General features: G+C 41.3%; 1 protein-coding gene across 23 annotated transcripts in view; it reads left to right on the top strand.

The window, feature by feature from the left end:
- MAGI2 (membrane associated guanylate kinase, WW and PDZ domain containing 2) overlaps window positions 1–17,606 on the top strand; it is a 1,074,597-nt gene that overhangs the window by 856,136 nt on the left and 200,855 nt on the right. For 18 of the 23 annotated variants that reach the window (XM_039518238.1, XM_039518165.1, XM_039518136.1 and 15 more), the window contains 2 exons: window positions 273–401; window positions 1,165–1,347. In XM_039518238.1, the coding sequence (XP_039374172.1) occupies window positions 273–401; window positions 1,165–1,347 (312 nt within the window). The remainder of the gene's footprint in view (window positions 1–272; window positions 402–1,164; window positions 1,348–17,606) is intronic. The other 5 variants (XM_039518176.1, XM_039518189.1, XM_039518183.1 and 2 more) reach the window with 2 other exon arrangements.

Here is a 17,606-nt window from a genome sequence, read left to right as displayed (position 1 = left end):
GATTTAACATAGTCTGGTTAAAATAACATAGTCTGTGAATTAGCATTAATTGGTGTTCAGTATGTTTCTAAGATAGCCTATCTAGCAAACATCATTTAAATTGAAGCCTCAGACACTATTGCTGTAGGAGTTTACAAGAACACTGAATCTTGATAATGTGAAAGTGATTGAGCTTAGAAAGAAATGTATTAGCAAAAGTCAATATTGATAGATGAGTAAGTTTTGACATAAGGTTGTAGCCAAAGAATGAGGCTTGTTCTTCTTTGTAACAGTAGAAAGCGCCTCATCAACATTACCTAGGCCTAAACACGTTCACCCGCATCCTGCTCCTCAGAGGTCTCGCAGTGTGAATGACCTGTCTCAGTGTCGGCGGGACAATGCTGGAATGTACAGTCTGTATGGTATGTCCAAGTGCTGCTTGTTAGCCAAGCTGCACTGTTGTAAAAGTAGTGAGATAAGTTAAGTCACAAACCTTTTCACCTTTTTCATACCTTTTTTTGGCAAAATAAAGCACAGAAGAGAGGCACTGGAAGCCAGGTGAGGCTTATTCTTGCCTGATGGTAATTTTCACAATTTACACTGACGCACATTGAAAACAGATGTAAAGGTCACTGAACTGTCACACCGATTGTAAATGTCATTTGTCAGAAACTGAAATTCCATTTGTCTGGGGTGAAAAGATTATTTGGAATTTACCCTTTTGTCTGAATTACTGATATAAATGGATATTTTTTTGTTATTGGGGGTGTGAGGGGAAACTAATGATAAATTATTTGGTATACAAAGCTGAATTGATAGGCTAGGAATAATTATTAAGAGTTCAAAGTTACCTTGCATATTATTTTTATCATTGTGTAAATATTTTAGCTACACAACAATCTAGCTCTAAACTTATTTCCAATATCAAAGAGCATTCCTAGCCCTTCCACCCCCAAGACTGTTCTGCCATAGATAGAAAAATCCTCCTTAGTTGGTTTTGTATTAATATAAAATAAGGACTCACTAATGTGTTTATTTCTCCTGGAATGCTTACACTCTTTATTTCCTTTAATATCAAAATGCCACACTGCCACCTACTATTGCTGCTGCTTCTCTTGTTTTTGTTTGTGTTATATTATGACTTGACTGGAACTATTTTCTTTTTGTTTGTGTTGACTGATGTAGAAAAACCACTCTTCACCCGTGATGCATCACAACTGAAGGGAATTTTCCTCAGCACAACTCTCAAGAAGAGCAACATGGGCTTTGGATTTACCATCATTGGTGGGGATGAGCCAGATGAGTTTCTACAGGTGAAGAGTGTAATTCCTGATGGGCCTGCAGCACAGGATGGCAAAATGGAAACAGGTAATTAAGTTGGTTCTTGTATTCCTTGATATAATTATCAGACTTTCAGCCTTAGATTTTGAGCAGCACTTTTTTCTAAAGTGCAGAAATAAGCAGGTGTGTATTCTGAAAGGTGCAAGCAGAGCTGTGTGAATAATTAGTGTTTTGGGTTGCTGGCCATTCTGAAAAATAATAATCACTTTTGGTCAACCTAAAACAAATGTTTTTAAAATGTTAGCAAGTCAAAAAGTTAGAAAAAATTGGTTTTGGTCAAATGAAACATTTCATTTAAATTTTGAGAGGTTTTTAAAAGGTTTACTGTTTCTTTTAATAAAACTGAAGGAAATTTCAAAATTAAAAGTCATATCAAGAAAAAAACAATTTTTTTTCAAAAAAAATTGTTTTGTTTTCACACAAACAATTTGGCAAAACTGACACACTTGCAAAAAATTTTGGAGTCACCAAATCTACATTTTTCACCCAAAAAAGATTTTTAGACAAAGACTTCATCCACCTCTGGAGCAAGAGCAATATCTCTACCTCAGAAAATATTTCCCAATGGAAGTATCTCTCTGGAGTATTTCTTTCTAGAAATTAAAGGAAAACTTTTGTTTTTTCCTCACAATATTTTCCTGTGATGAAGATCTCTGAAGCAAACTTTTACTTCTTTAGGGTAAAATTCTCTCACATCTGCATAGCAGATCTCAGATGCGATGCTCTTCTCAACAGATTACCCATGAGGATTCCATGCATGTGGAGACACAGGCCACAGACTCAAACTCCATTTCTTTTCTGTAGGAAGGACTGATGGACACGCATGTCGTTCTCCCTCCATCCTGACAGAGATTTTTAGAGAAGAGATAAAACCTGGGGCTATATTATCTTTGCAGGGCCCCCCACCGGAAATCAGAGTCATAGGGGTAGTCTAATCTATGGTAGGGGAAAGCCCGATGTACACACATGTAGAGCACACCATGTGGGGATCCTTGCAGATTTACTCCCTCAGTCCTCATTTCTGCAGATTTTTGTGGGGGAGGGAATAACCCGGACCATAAAAATGTCGGGATATACCACCTCAAACTACTCTTGGTGCTGTAAGGCCAAATAAACTTCTGTAAGACCATGCAAATAGGAATTGTAGAGGTTCTGAATTTGACTATTTTTAAAATGCCCTTCTTGCACAAAACATGCCATTAAAATGGTGGAAGGTTTCTGATGCCAAGTAAAGAGTGGCAGCCAGCAGATATAACAAATTAAAATATAGATTTATTTTTTGTAAAATCTTGTAACTGTTCTATCAGCTTGAACTTTAGTTGCATTGTTGATATCAATCTCAAAATGCAATTTGGTACACAAGGTTAAAATTCAAGAAGCTAATTAATAGAAGAAATGGTGCATCAGAGACATGCTCAGAAGAGACTAATTAATCCTGTTAACAGTAAAACCAATGAATTGCTCTTGAACTGTGCCTTGATCTTCATGTTGCCTAATTTGCAGCAGAGGGCTTCGCAGGTTGTTATGACCCAGCATACTTTGATTAAGACTTGAAGCAGGATTCCTATGAAATAATCTGAGTGGAATGGTTGAGTGTCTTTTCAACTAAACTAGAGCCTGATACTGAAACTGCATGATTGGTCAGTTGCAACACTGATGGTGGTTGTTGTAAACATTTATTGAGAGGCAAGGTGGGTGAGTTAATATATTGTAACATATTATACATATATTGGTGGGTGAGGTAATATAAGTGAATAAACTTCTGTGGGTGAAAGAGACGAGGTTTTAAAGCTTACACAGAATTCTTCAGGTCTGGGAAATGTACTTAGAATGTCACTGCTAAATACAAGGTGAAACGGATTGTCTAGCATAAGTAAACACATTTATTCAGATGGGCATTTATGAAGAAATATATTTTTTTAAAAACTTACATTAAAATAGTACTGAAGATTTTATTGAAAACCACAAATGAAAGGAAATTAAGGAGTAAAGGTGAGAGAGAATTTCAAAACACAGAATTATTATTTCAATAAACCTGATATGTATATGCATTAAAGTACATATTGAGCTAAATTTTGCCCTTAGTTGACTCCCCGCAGCTCCCTGATTATCAAGTTATCACCTGAGTAAAATAAACCAAGAGTTTCAGGTTAATGAATTTTGCCTCACACAACATCCCTGTGAGGTAGGGATGTGTTGTTATTTTCATATTATAAATGGGTAAACTGAGAAACAGGGATATTTAAAAACGTAAGGTTTATAAAACAGGTCTGTAGCAAATAACCCAGATTTCCTCATTCCCACTCCTTTGCATGTGTCCTAAACTGTGCTTCCTGTTCCTCAGACACCTTTTCATAGTCTGCTCACCTTCAGATATGTTGCACTTCACATTCTGCCAAATAGTCCTCCTTGGAGCCATTTCAGAAAATAGATTGTTCGCTTACCTATTATTTTAAATCGTCCAGTGTTTCTAAATCATTGTGGGACACAAATCTACTTTGTAAGTTAAATAAGTGTTGGATGAAGAATAAGGCTTTTTTATATAAATGTACTTTTCTTGTGTGTTTCTAAAAAACAGCACCTCCTATGATACACTTTTCTTGCCTCTTGTGTCAAAGTAATAACTGTGCCCATCTCAGGGGGACCATTGTTATTAGTCTATACAAAGTCAAGATTCTGCAGCAATAATAGGTGCTGGATCTTTATTGTTTTGGGCAGGGCCGCCCAGAGGATTCCGGGGGCTCGGGGTCTTCGGCGGCTGGGGGCCCTTCCGTTCCGGGACCCGCCGCTGAAGTGCCCCGAAGACCTGCGGCGGGGGCCCCCCCCGCCGCCGAATTACCGCCGAAGCGGGACCCGCCGCTGAAGTGCAGCCCGGTCTTCGGCGGTAATTCGGCGGCGCGGGGCCCCCACCGCGGGTCTTCGGGCACTTCGGGCGCGGGTCCCGAACGAAGGGCCCCCCGCCGCCGAAGACCCGGCTGCGCTTCGGCGGCGGGTCCCGCTTCCCCCCCGCCCCGGCCCCAGCCTCTTACCCCCGACTCCCTCCTCACCCGGAGCCTCAGCGCCTCGCCGGAACAGCCGCAGCGTGTGGCCGGCGGGGCCTGAGCTCCGTCCCGCTCAGAGCCGCGTGGTGAGGGGGCGGGGCTGGGAGCTCAACGCCGAGCGGAGGGAGCCGAGCTCAGCCCAGAGCTCCCAGCCCCGCCCCCTGACGACGTGGCTCTGAGCGGGGCGGGGCTCAGGGGCCCCGGCGGAGACTCGGCGCTTGATGCGCTGAGGCTCCAGGAGAGGGACGGAGGCGGGAGCCCCCGCTGTTCTCTTGGGGGCCCCTGCGGAGCCCGGGGCCCGGGGCAAATTCCCCCTTTGCCCCCCCCTCTGGGCGGCCCTGGTTTTGGGATAAAATACGCCTTAGCAAGGAAGCCCATGCAAGGCCTCCCTGCTACTGAAGGTTGACATTTGCCCTCAATGGTGATGACTGTAGGCTCCTTACTGCAAATAGGCTGGCAGTGAAAGATGGACAATTATGCAAATTCAGTGTACCTACCACTTTGAATAAGTAAAACTAGGGTCTAGGGATGTTATGTCAGGCCACTGGTTGGATTAGTGGCCATGGAGACACACGCCTGTCCTTCCCCACAAAAACCCTGCCTACCATGTGACTAAAGCCAAAAACTCTGGATTTATGAGATAAAAGGAAAAAATTAATTTTATGATTTTACCTGACTTACTACCTTTGATACATACTGTTGCCAACTCTCACAATTTTATTATGAGTCTCTATTTATTTGGCTTCTGGAGTCAAGTGATTACTTGAGAATCTCAGCTTTCCTCTTAAAGAAGTGAGTTTCTAGCCCTCTTGTTTGCAGAGAACTGCTTGAAAATGTGACCAGAGTGCACCCTAAAGGCTCAATAACCAGAAAGTAAACAAAGAGAATACCAAATTTAGTTTTAAAAATCTCATCTTTTTTGCCAGTCTCTTAATTTTTCAGGGCCTGCCTCATGACTTTGAATGCTTGAGATTGGCAATACTGCAAAAATTTACGTGATAACATTATTTTATATGTAATTATTTAATAATGCCCTGTATACTATGAAGAGGATCTTATCTTGTTCACTTTCATTTTTTTAAAGTATGCTGTTCATTAAACTTCACATGTGACCAGATATTAGTAATATGACCTAAGGGAGAAGATGCACTTTGTTTGAACTTTATAGTCTTTGTGTTCATCTCTCTTAAATTAATTTTTCTTTATACTTCTCAATGTTTCTATTGCCTTTATACAATGTGAGCTCTCTCCAGTGGCAAAAATAATACCTGTAAATTCCCAATGAGTTAACCAAGACTCTGGATAAAGTATCTGTTTTTATTTCAAAATTATTGAATTCAAATCCTCATGTGGTTTCTGTTTTTATTGCATTTTCTTCATACTTTTTTTATTTTCTCAGTACCAAGAAGATTGCTACATCTTGTGCATTTTGTGAAAACCAGGCCAGAGATAGACCTGAGTTGCAAAACTTAGATCTGGATTTCAAACATCACACAGTTTGTGATTGTCCAGATGTGAGGTTTTGGGCCAGTGTGTTACAGAGATATAGGTCTAGATTAGCATCTAAACACCATTCCCTAGGGTTTTGTTTTGGGCTCATCTCTAGTGACAATATTTCAGTTACTAGTGGTGGTGTGGGGGAAGCAAAAGAAAACATCTATTATTAACCCTTCATATAACCTGTTTAAGGTACAGGTAGCCAACCCTGGGCTGAATACTCAAAAGGAGTTAGGCTCCTAACGTCCATTGATTTTGAGTATTCAGCCCCTTGTGACTAAATCCCCAAACATTACCAAAAGTAAATTTGTGTCATGATCCATGGTCTCAATCCTGGGTCCACAGGATTCATGGGAACGGCCGCACTCCAACCCTCCTCCAGCAGCCAGCTGACAATTGCTTACCTGGGACCTACAAATCCCAGACCCAGAGTGAGGCTCTGCCCTGAGGTCTGATTGGTGAAGTACTAGAGTGGTTGATTGGCTTGCTGGCCCTATATAAGCCAGCAGCAGGAACAGGAAGCTGTCTGAACAACTGGGCTCCACTCTGCTCTGGACTGTGTGCTTCTGGATTGCCTTGAGCTTCTCACTCCCATGGCTTAATTTCTTGGCATCCCTACCCAGCATGACTCTTGAAATCGGATTCGTGGTTCTGATCTCCAGTTTGTCTCTTGCCTCTGACCCCTTGAAATCCTGATCCAGCCAACTCTTGACTGCTGTCTCATGACTGTGGACATTGGCTCTGACTACTAAGTCTGACTGCCAACCACCTGGCTGTGACAATCTGTTTGTGCTCTTATATCTACATGCTTGCTTGCTTTCTTCCGTGTCTCTGCCTTTCTCCCTGGGTGAAATCCTGAACCTGTTGAAGTCAACCAGGCTTTTCAGTGGAACCAGAAATTTACCCAGTTTCTCTTCTCAACTTTGCATATGTGTGTCTCCTTTCTCTCTCCATTCTTTTTCTTTAGGCATGGATCTCCTCCCTGCCCTCTTCTCTGATGCATCCTGCTCCCATCTCTGCCCTTCTAATCCATTCCAGACTCTCCCATGCTGCTCTTATCTGAGTCACCTATGCATTTAGTCCAGACTCCCAGTCCTCCCTGATTCCCCTCCTCTCCAGTCTGATCACCAGTAAAAACAACAAGAGAGCTGTTAATTTAGTTTCCTTAATGCTCTCAATCATCTGGAATTAAATCTGTTTTTTATTAATGTCTTGCATAAAGGTAGTTTGTCGAAAAAACTTTTGCCTCAGGCCAAGATCCTCAAAGGTATTTAGGTGTCTAACTCCCATTTTAAAAAGTGACTCAGACACTTGGGGGCCTAATTTCTGTTGAATTTCAATGAAACTTAAACTCCTAAGTGTCTAAGTCACTTATGAAAACAGGAGTTGGATTTTTAAGTCATTGATGCTCTGTAGAAAATTTTACCCAATGTCTCTACCTCGCAAACACTGTCTGACTTCATTTGGATGATTTTATTTTTTCTTTACCAGCACAAATGGAATTGAATGGACTCTGGTTCTGGCTTAATCCTAATTTAACCCCATAATTCAAGATGCTGTAGTGTTTTCATTCACTTTCATCCATCAAAGCAGCTGTACATTGATTCATTCTTACCATCTTTATAAAGCAACAAAAGAATGTCTGATCCTAAGTATTTTGCAAGCTAGGGCTAATTTACACCCCCTTGCCCAATTAATTGCTCCCGTATGTGGATTTGTAAACCATCGGAAAAACAGCAAAACAAGACCTAATTTAAACTGACCATTTAAATAGCTACTAGCCTTTTTCTAATATAGCTATTTTTATAGACATCTTTATGTGACTGAACTCTGGGCCATATAAAATATCCATGGAATTCAAGATGTAATAGTATAAGTGATTCAATTTCTGCCCTGTATTGTGAGCAACATGAATATTAAACTCAACATTTTTATTTTGTTTTCTTCAGTAACCACGTTAACATGTAGAAATGTAATGGGGTTTTGGATAGGCAGAATGTTCTTCCTTCATTTCTTGTGATAAAAGATATGTTTAGAAAGATGAGATGGCTCATATTAGACATAGTTTGTGGCAAGTATTTCTGTTCTGAAACAGATGCTGCACAGATAATGCTGCACAGCTGGCCCTATGGTTGGCAAACTGTGACTTGGGACACTCAGATTTTAGGGGCGTAAAATTCACTGAACGTGTTATGCACTGGTTTGTGGGACTATATATAGCACCGCCCTCTGTTGGATGTAACATATATTATACACATGAGCAGGTGTGTGTTCACATGTATAATATATGTTATATCTACTGGCTAATCTATTAGAGGTACTCTTTCAGCTCTCTCTATGGAAACATGGGTTTATAGAAACTGAGAAGTTGCATATGCAGTCTGCTGACTGTGTTGTTTGAATGTGTGTACCCATGATTGCCCACCAGTGTAATGCATTTACTGTCTGTGTTTCTGGCCCCCTTCATTCTGTTACGATGAGATATTTTCATGCAGCCTAGAAACCAAAGGTGTTTGCAGGTAAATCAGTGAACCTTTCTTAACTGGGAACAGAGACCATAGTACAAACAAAGAGATCCAGGACAGAAATCCCAGGTGGAGGACACATCAAACTGAAATGATTCATTTGCTGTGAATAATTGGCACTGTTATATAAATCAGAGAAAGCGGAGATTGTACAACCCTGGTCCTTCAGTATCAAGAACACAGGCCTCTACCATCAAAGCTAATGGGGATGAACTGTTATTGATCATAGCTCCCTTATCCTCACCAGAGCACAAGATAATGACATGTTTAGAGCCACTACACCATAAAATATAATAAATTAAGAATTAAAATGGCAAATGTGATAAACACAGATAGGATTTGAAATATGGACCATTGTATAATATGTATCCTCTCTTTCATGCACATTTTTCTGTGCTTAATTTCCTTAAAATAACCTTTCACAGATGGATAGTAATTTACACTTAGCTACATTAGTGAGAGTTTTAATTTCCACTCTCTTATTTCCAATGTCAGAATAAGTTCCTAGACATAACTAAAGGTCAGGAATTATGAAAAAAAATGTCCAAAAGTGCCAAAAGCATAAATGAAAAACATGTGATATGCAATTTTTGTTACATATTTTACAAAGCAAAATTAGAGCTCTTAGAATTGTAAGATTTTTTTTGGAGGATAACAATGTATTCCTTTCTCTAGAAAGGAGAGATACATGGTTATATTCAGACAATTTTGTCCCATTTGGCTGTTCTTGTTGTCATATGGAATGCCAGTGCATGAAGAAATACAACTCTCATAAATCCATTAGCTTAACTCCTCCATCTGAAATCATGATAATATATCTGCAGACTCCTAGGTCAAGAGATGTAACTTAGCTCAGTGGAAGATAAATACATTATTGTATAACCTCGTCTTTATCAGGTCAAATTTAGCAAGTTTTGCAAGTTGCCAGTTCCATTAAAAGCAACACTCATTGAACTCTGTAGTTACCAAAAGTGCTCCATTTGCAGAAACAATTTTCTTGTATGAAATGTCATTAATATGTCTCTCACATGATCTGGCTTTATGTTTGTCTGAACCAGGGCCGGCTCCAGACCCCAGCGCGTGTTTGGGGCGTCATGCCGCGGGGGCACTCTGCCTGTCGCCGGGAGGGCGGCAGGCGGCTCCGGTGGACCTCCTGCAGGCATGCCTGTGGAGTGTCCGCTGGTCCCGCGGCTCGGGTGGACCTCCCGCAGGCATGCCTGCGGAGGGTCCTCTGGTCCCGCGGCTCCGGTGGACCTCCTGCAGGCATGCCTGCGGATGCTCCACCGGAGCCGCGGGACCAGCGGACCCTCCGCAGGCAAGTCTGCGGGAGGTCCACCGGAGCCGCAGGACCGGCGACCGCCAGCGCGCCCCCCGCGGCGTGCCGCCATGCTTGAGGCAGCGAAATTGCTAGAGCCGCCCCTGGTCTGAACAGACAAAAATGTCTGGTGAGAATAGGAGTAGTCATGATCATCTAATGTACCCTTTAGTTCAAGAATAGTGACAAAGCGTGTGTTATTGCTTAACAACAAGAACTATCAAGAAGTGGGAAAGAAGCTGTTTTCTATGTAGCATGATGTCAGGGAAAAGGAGAATTTTATAATGTAATGTCAAATGTAATAATCTAACCTATCTTTTTCAATATCATCACTAATGCCTAGTGAAGAGGGCTTTCCAACTACATTCGATAGGAAGCAGGAGACAAAAGCCCACAGATAAGTCAAAAGCATGGAGACCTGGGAGAAAGGTCAGAATCTGGATGGACCATGGGCAATTATAGCAGGGACAAAGGAGAGACAAGAGGGAACATAGAGGGGAAATCGAATCAGTATCTTAGATGTCTGTATACTAATGTAAGAAGTATGAGCAATAAAGAACTATAAATACTAGTGAATACTCACAACTATAACATACCTGGCATCACAGACTTGGTGGGATAATACACATGACTGGAATATTGGTATAGAAGGGTACAGCTTGCTCAGGAAAGACAGGCAATGATTTAGATAATGGCATAGAGAGTGTAGTGCAGAAAGGGATCTGGGGGTCATAATGGACCACAAGCTTCATATGAGTCAGCAATGTAACATTCTTGCAAAAAAAAGTAAACATCATTCTGGGATGTATTAGTGGGAGTATTGTAAGCAAGAAAGAATTTTTTCGCTCTACTCTGTGCTGATTAGTCCTCTGCTGGAGTATTGTGTACAGTTCTGGGTTCCATATTTCAGGAAAGATGTGGACAAATTGGAGAAAGTCCAGAGAAGAGTAACAAAAATGTTTTAAAGGTCTAGAAAACATGACCTATTAGGGAAAATTGAAACCCTGAAAATTTTGAAAAAATTGGGTTTGTTTAGTCTGGAGAAGAGAAGACTGAGAGGGGACATGAAAACAGTTTTCAAGTACATAAAAGGTTGTTACAAGGAGGAGGGAGAAAAAATGTTTTGTTAACCTCTGAGGATAGGACAAGAAGCAATGAGCTGTTTAGGTTGGACATTAGGAAAATATTCCTACCTGTTAGAGTGGTTAAGCACTGGAATAAATTGCCTAGGGAAGTTGTGGAATCTCCATCACTGGAGATTTTTAAGAGCAGGTTAGACAAACCCCTGTAAGGAATTATCTAGATAATACTTAGTCCTGCCATGAGTGTAGGGGACTGGATTAGTTGACCTCTCAAGGTCCCTTCCAGTCCTATGATTCTATGAGAAGGGGAGGTGTTGCCTTGCATATCAAAGATATATATACTTGACTGAGGTTGAGTTGGAAATAGCACATAGAGACTTGTTGAAAGTCTCTGGGTAAGATTGAAAGGAGTGAAAAACAAGGGTGGTGTCATGGTAGGGGTCTATTACAAACTACCTAACCAGGAAGAAGAGGTAGATGAGGTTTTTATAAACAACTAACAAAATCATCCAAAGCACAGGATTTTTGGTAATGGAGGACTTCAACTATCCAGACATCTGTTAGGAAAATAATACAGCAGGGCACAGATTATCCAACAAGTTCTTGGGAATGCATTGGAGACCATTTTTTATTTCAGAAGGTGGAGAAAGCAACTGGGGAAGAGGTTGCCCTAGATTTGATTTTGACAACTAAGGAGGAACTGGTTGAGAATTTGATAGGGATAGGGGCTGTGCAAGCTGGAGTCCCCCAATCCTCAGCACATTTCCGGTTTTCTTGGCCCCTGTCCCCAGCAGCTGGGTCTGGGTGAGGAGCGGAGGGGGTGGACCACCCTCACCCGCCCCAGCTGGGCTCTCTCATAGACAGTGACCCTGAGTGGAATTAGCTGGCATGAGTAGAGGCTCCATACCATCCCCTCAGCTCCCTGCCCAGGCCCAGCTGCCAGGGGAGGGGCCAAGCAAGCTGGAAGTGCCAGAGGGGAGGCACAGCAGGAGAGGGATAGAGCCTCCCTCCCCTCCTGGCAGGCTGAGCAGAGCAAGCCCTGCAAGGGCAGCTCAGCACTCTCAGAAATCAGGTTGTGGGGGCACTTGACCCCGCATGTCCCCTCTATGCATTGCCTCTGAGCAATGGGCTTAAATTGCAGCAAGGGAGATTTAGGTTGAACATTAGGAAAAACTTCTTAACTGTCTGGGTAACTAAGCACTGGAACAAATTAGTAGGAAGGTTGTGTTCTCAGTCATTGGAGGTTTTTAAGAACAGGTTAGACAAACACCTATCAGGAATGGTCTAGTTCAGGGGTCCCCAACGCAGTGCCCGTGGGCGCCATGGCACCTGCCGGGGCGTCTAAGTGCGCCCGCGTACTGGCCAGCAGATGAGCATCTGCCGAAATGCCGCCGACAAGCAGCGTCATCCAGAGGCGTCGCCGTCGAAATGCCGCTGATTTTCGGCAGCATTTCGGCAGTGACACCTCTGGATGACGCTGCTTGTCAGCGGCAACACCTAACAACGTTGCCGCTTGTCGGCAGCATTTCGGCGCCGACACCTATTGATGTTGCCACTTGGCGGCATTTCGGCAGATGCTCATCGGCCGCCAAGGTCCTCCATGGCTCATCATCTGGCGCCCGCCAGATGAAAAAGGTTGGGGACCACTGGTCTAGTTATTACATAGTCCTGCCTTGAGTGCAGGGGACTGGATTAGATGACCTATGGAGATCCCTTCCAGTTCTGTACTTCTGTGTTTCTGTGCATTCATTCTTCCTGTGTTTTCATTTTAGTAGTACATATTACATTTTCTGTTTTAAGTATTTTATTTTTTTATAATCTTGTTCTGCTAGCATGTCAGAATTTTATGACATTCACATTTACGAACTAACCCCAAATGTCCAGCTCGAGGCTTTCAAAAGCTGTTTTTCATTTTGCAGCAATTGTGTTGTGTGATCACCTGTATGCAAAACCTGTGAATTTGTGTAACCAAATAGAAATTTTGTACATTAATCAAGTAGTTTGATGTTAGTGTTTTAATATCAGATTACCCATTTGCAAGCAAAATTGTTGTTTATAGATGCAAATGTAAAGGCTGAGCTAAGGCCCCTTTGCTAATGTGGAATTTAACGTGCAAATTGCTATTTCCAGACAATTTCCCCCTTATATTGAGAAAGGGCGATATCTTCAGTAAGTGTGTGGTAACTGTCAGCAAATGTTTTACTGAGCTAGTTACTTAACGTCTCTGTACCTCAGCTTCCCCATTGCTGAAAGGACAAGAATGATCATTTCAGAGATTTGTAAAGCTCTTTGCGACAAAACATTTATCGTAATTAGTACTTATTATAATTAATAATTAGTATTTATTATTGCTGAGAAAAAGCCTAGTTAGATATCAGGACAGATTTCCTGTTCCTATATGCTGATGACAGGCATACATAAGAAAGTAGACGTATTAGATCAGCAGTTCTCAAACTGTGGGTCGGGACCCCAAAGTGAGTCCGAACCCTGTTTTATTGGGGTAGCAGGCCTGGCATTAGACTTGCTGGGGCCCAGGGAACTGCCCGGGGCCAAAGCCTGAGCCCCACCACCCAGAGCCAAAGATCAAGAGTTTCAGCCCTGGATGGCGGGGCTCAGGTTACAGGCCCACGCCTGGGTCTGAAGCCTTTGGGTTTTGGCTTTTGCCCCTCCCCCTGGGGCAGTGTGGCTTGGGCTCAGGTTTCAGTCCCACCCTCCTGGGGTCTTGTGGTAATTTTTGTTGTCAGAGGGGGTCACGATGCAATGCAATTTGAGAACCCCTGTACTAGATCATATACTAAACCAGCTCTTTGTCAGCTTTCTAAATTGTTTTTAGTCTTGATACTCTGATGCTTTACATGTGGTATACAGTGGAAACACCCATGGTTATATTAGATAAGAGGAAATATTTTTACGGATATAAAACCTCATGCTCCAGGGAATAAGCAAGCCTCTATCTGATAGAGATTATAAAGAAAAAGTCCCCTTCTTCTAAAGCATCTTGCATTGTCCACTGTCAGAGTCAGAATACTGCTCTAGATGGTCCACAGATCTGATCCAGCATGACAGTTTCAATGTTCACACAGACTTGATAATTGTGTTAAACTTTATGCAGCAGTTACATAAATTGCCTTCCAGATTCCATTATAACTGATAATTCTGACATAAAAAAATGACTAGTGCATTTAAAAAGTAAAGTGTAGGATCTTTAAACACAGATGTATTTTGTGAGATTAAGCAGCAACCATTTACTCCTGAGAATGTAGTTGATTCTATCTGAGCTCCTAATGGAAGGAATTTTAAAATTCTTTTGGTCTCAGATAAATCCCTCTTGGATTGCAATCAGCATCAGTGTACCTCACATCTACTGTAGCTTTATTTAGCTTATCTGACAGTACTTGCAGAAGCAAAGACAGAGACAGTAAGAAAACTAAATTGCCTTCTCTTTTTTTTAGGTGAATTTTCTGAGAATTCGTTAATAGTGCTGGTAGGAGCCTTGTGCTATGCTATTATGTGTAAGCCACTGGATAAATAGAGTCAGTCCGCACAAAAGCAAGATAGCTTATTTCAGTGAGTAAAAGATAACAGTTGTTGGAAGTTACTGGCCTGAAGTCATTCCATTATGTGCTGCAAACCCATCAGTTCTCAAATGCCAAGCAGGACCTGGCTGGGTCTGTGCTTGGACATGAGATCTCTGAAGAACTCTTAAGTGGTACTGGAAGTGAAGTTAGGGAGTCAGTACTGGACCAGTTCATGGTAGGGGCTTTTATTGATGCTATCTTCAGAAAAGAGATAAAACTGAGTCTTGACTATATTTTAAAAAGGCATGTTTCGCGTTACTAAGGCTGCGAAGGGAACCTGATAACAGTTTTCAAATATGTTAAGAGGACAATGATCAATTGTTCTCCATGTCCACTGAAGGTAGGACAAGAAGTAATTCGTTCAATCTGCAGCAGAAGAGATTTAAGTTAGATATTAGGAAAATCTTTCTAACTGTAAGGATAGTTGAGCACTGGAGTAGATTACCAAAGGAGGTGTGGAATCCCTGTCATTGGTTAACAGTAGGCTAGACAAACACCTGTCAGGGATAGTCTAGGTATACTTTGTCCTGCCTCAGCACAGATGGAGGGAGTAGACCTCTTGAGGTCTCCTCTAGTCCTACATTTCTATGATTTCTTTGTTAAGCAATCTTTAACAGTTTTCGATTCCCCTGTGTCCTGACTAAATTCGTAAGAACATAAGAATGCCCATACCGGGTCAGACCAAGGGCCATCTAGCCCAGTATTCCATTGAGAATGATAATGTCCATTGACACAGGAGTTTGCTAAGCAATCTTAATAGCCAGTGGGTGAAATTGTAGCTCATTAAAGTCACCGAGAGTTTTGCCATTAACTTCAATAGGCACAGGATTCTATCCAATATGATCAGCAATATACATTTAAAAGTCTCTAAACTGGCTTCCCAATTGCAGCTACCATTTTTAATAAGCTATTAATATTCCTAATAAACGTAATCCCCTCCCAGAAAGTCCGTGTGGAAAGACCCCATTATGAACAGGGTAGCTATGCTTTCTTTATATGAGTCTTCATTTCTGAATCAATGATACTGGCTAACAGAAGGTGCCCTAAGGATCATATACATGCCAAAATTATTCAAATTTTACTACCAGTTGTATCATGATTCACAATGGGAAAAGCAGCCATGGTCGAGAATTAACAGAACATAAATCTCCTAATACCATAATGCCCAAGCATTGAAATCTAATTCTATCTAAACCATTTCACTGGATTGCATTCACTGCAAAAATATACCAAGAACACCTTCCTGCTCAGGTATTTTTTAAACACAGCTCACATTGTAGCTAGAGAACACAAGGTTTCTCATTTGAGTCTTGGCCTCATGTACAATGCACATGGCTTTTCTTCACCGAGGGCTAGTCAGTGTAAAGACTCCTATTGACTTTAATTGGCTTTGGAACAGGCCCCAAATCTTGTTCCTATTGAAGGATTTGGCCCTATATTTGATCTTATGTAATTTAGTTCACCAGAGACTTTCTTGATACTCTTCTGTTAAATTCAATGAGAAATTTGTACAGTGTTACACTTTTAGACATTTTACACAACGATATTTGCCTGATTCATTTGCTGGGATAATTTCTTTATGCTTTTCTGTTCATTTTAATATTAAAATGTGGGCAGAGGGGAAAAACAAATTAAAAATTCCTACTTTTTGTATAATAGTTATAAATCTAGTCTAGGATAGTGATGACACTTTCAAAAAGGGTCTCTGTTTCTTTGGTAAAGTTATTTGTTATCTGTTTCATTCCAGCTATCTTCTGTGTATCAGGCTGAGGATATTTTCTAGATCATGCTCAATTGTAGCTATGGTCTCTGCATAAAGAAATGCAGCTATCTATTATATAAGAGATGCAATTGTTTATAGTATTATTTCTACCTTTATTTAAATAATGGGTCTGAATCAGATATAACTTTGAGACATAATCACTGGATTCTGCATTTATAATAATTGATATTTGGTGCTCTGTGTGTCTATTAGATTGCTACTCATAGAAGTTTGGTTTAATCATTCAAGATGGTGAGCTGACACAATCTGTTTCAAACTTTGCAGTATATTTTAAACAGCAGTTTTTCAACTGGACTACTCAGCATCAAAGTCCAAAAGTGTGATATTTCAAACACCTGCTGTAAGCATGATGCATTCTGCTTTAGAATTTATTATAAAATTGATTTTACAAAGGCTAGTCCAAGTTGCGCTTTTTTAATTAAAAAAGAAAAAGTTCAGTTACTATTTCCAAGTCGTAACTTATGCTACTTGACCTTTATATGGTTTTGACCAGTTAGTGTGTGGCCAATATCAAAGTAGCATTGTTTGATTAGCATAAAGAAAATAGAGATTAATACATTATTAAACTTTTTTCATTTCTGTGTTTTCCACCAACTTTATATGCAACCAAATTTTAATACAAAAAATTTTCTCCGTATCAGTATAAATTATGCAATTTTGAGACACCACAAAAATTACCAGGAGAAATGTCATGTTAATTCCTAGAGTATAATAAATTAGCACCAAGTACAGTATTAATTCCCATGATATCATGGGGTAAATGTGTAACTTAGTATTGAGGTCCCAGTTCAGCAATATATTTAAGCCTGTGGTTAACTTTAAGCACTGAAGTACAGCCATTCAAGACAGTGAGCCTACTCATGCTTAAAGTTCCACACATATGTAAGTATCTTGCTGAACTGGGGTGCGTCTTAGTGCATGGGACTGTGTAGCAAGGTGCTAAGTGCTTCTGAGAGGCACTGTAGACCCTCCAATCCCATTGACTTTAAAAGGAGTTTAAGGATCTAAACAGAGGTGCCTCTAAGGTACTTTGGCAATGCCCTGTTCAGTGTTGCCCCACCTCACCCCTAAGGGCCCTGCTGCCTAGTGGAATTTTCAGCCTTGACCCGAGTGCCCTGGCTCCCCATACAATGCATGGGGAGAATTAGGCACCTAAGAAAGGGATTTTCACAAGCTGACCAGCTGAGTGGGGAGCTGCCTAATCTAGCCAGGGGTGAAATGCTTAGGAGAGGGCCTCAGTGGCTGCCCTGGTGCACCTCGCTGATGAGCCAGAGATAGGAATCTCCCTCTATCCTGGGAAGACGTGACTGTGAAAAGGACTTGAGAGCCATAGTGGTAATATGCTGAACATGAGCTCCCAGTGCAATACTATGGCCAAAAGGGCTAATGAGATCATTGGATGCAGAAACGGGGGAATCTCGAGTAAGAGTATTTGACCTCTGTATTTGGCATTGGTGCAACTGCT

This window comes from Mauremys reevesii, linkage group 1 (assembly GCF_016161935.1).
Source record: "Mauremys reevesii isolate NIE-2019 linkage group 1, ASM1616193v1, whole genome shotgun sequence".
In the NCBI taxonomy this organism is placed as follows: Eukaryota; Metazoa; Chordata; order Testudines; family Geoemydidae; genus Mauremys; species Mauremys reevesii.
This window is presented reverse-complemented; position numbering and strand designations above follow the sequence as displayed.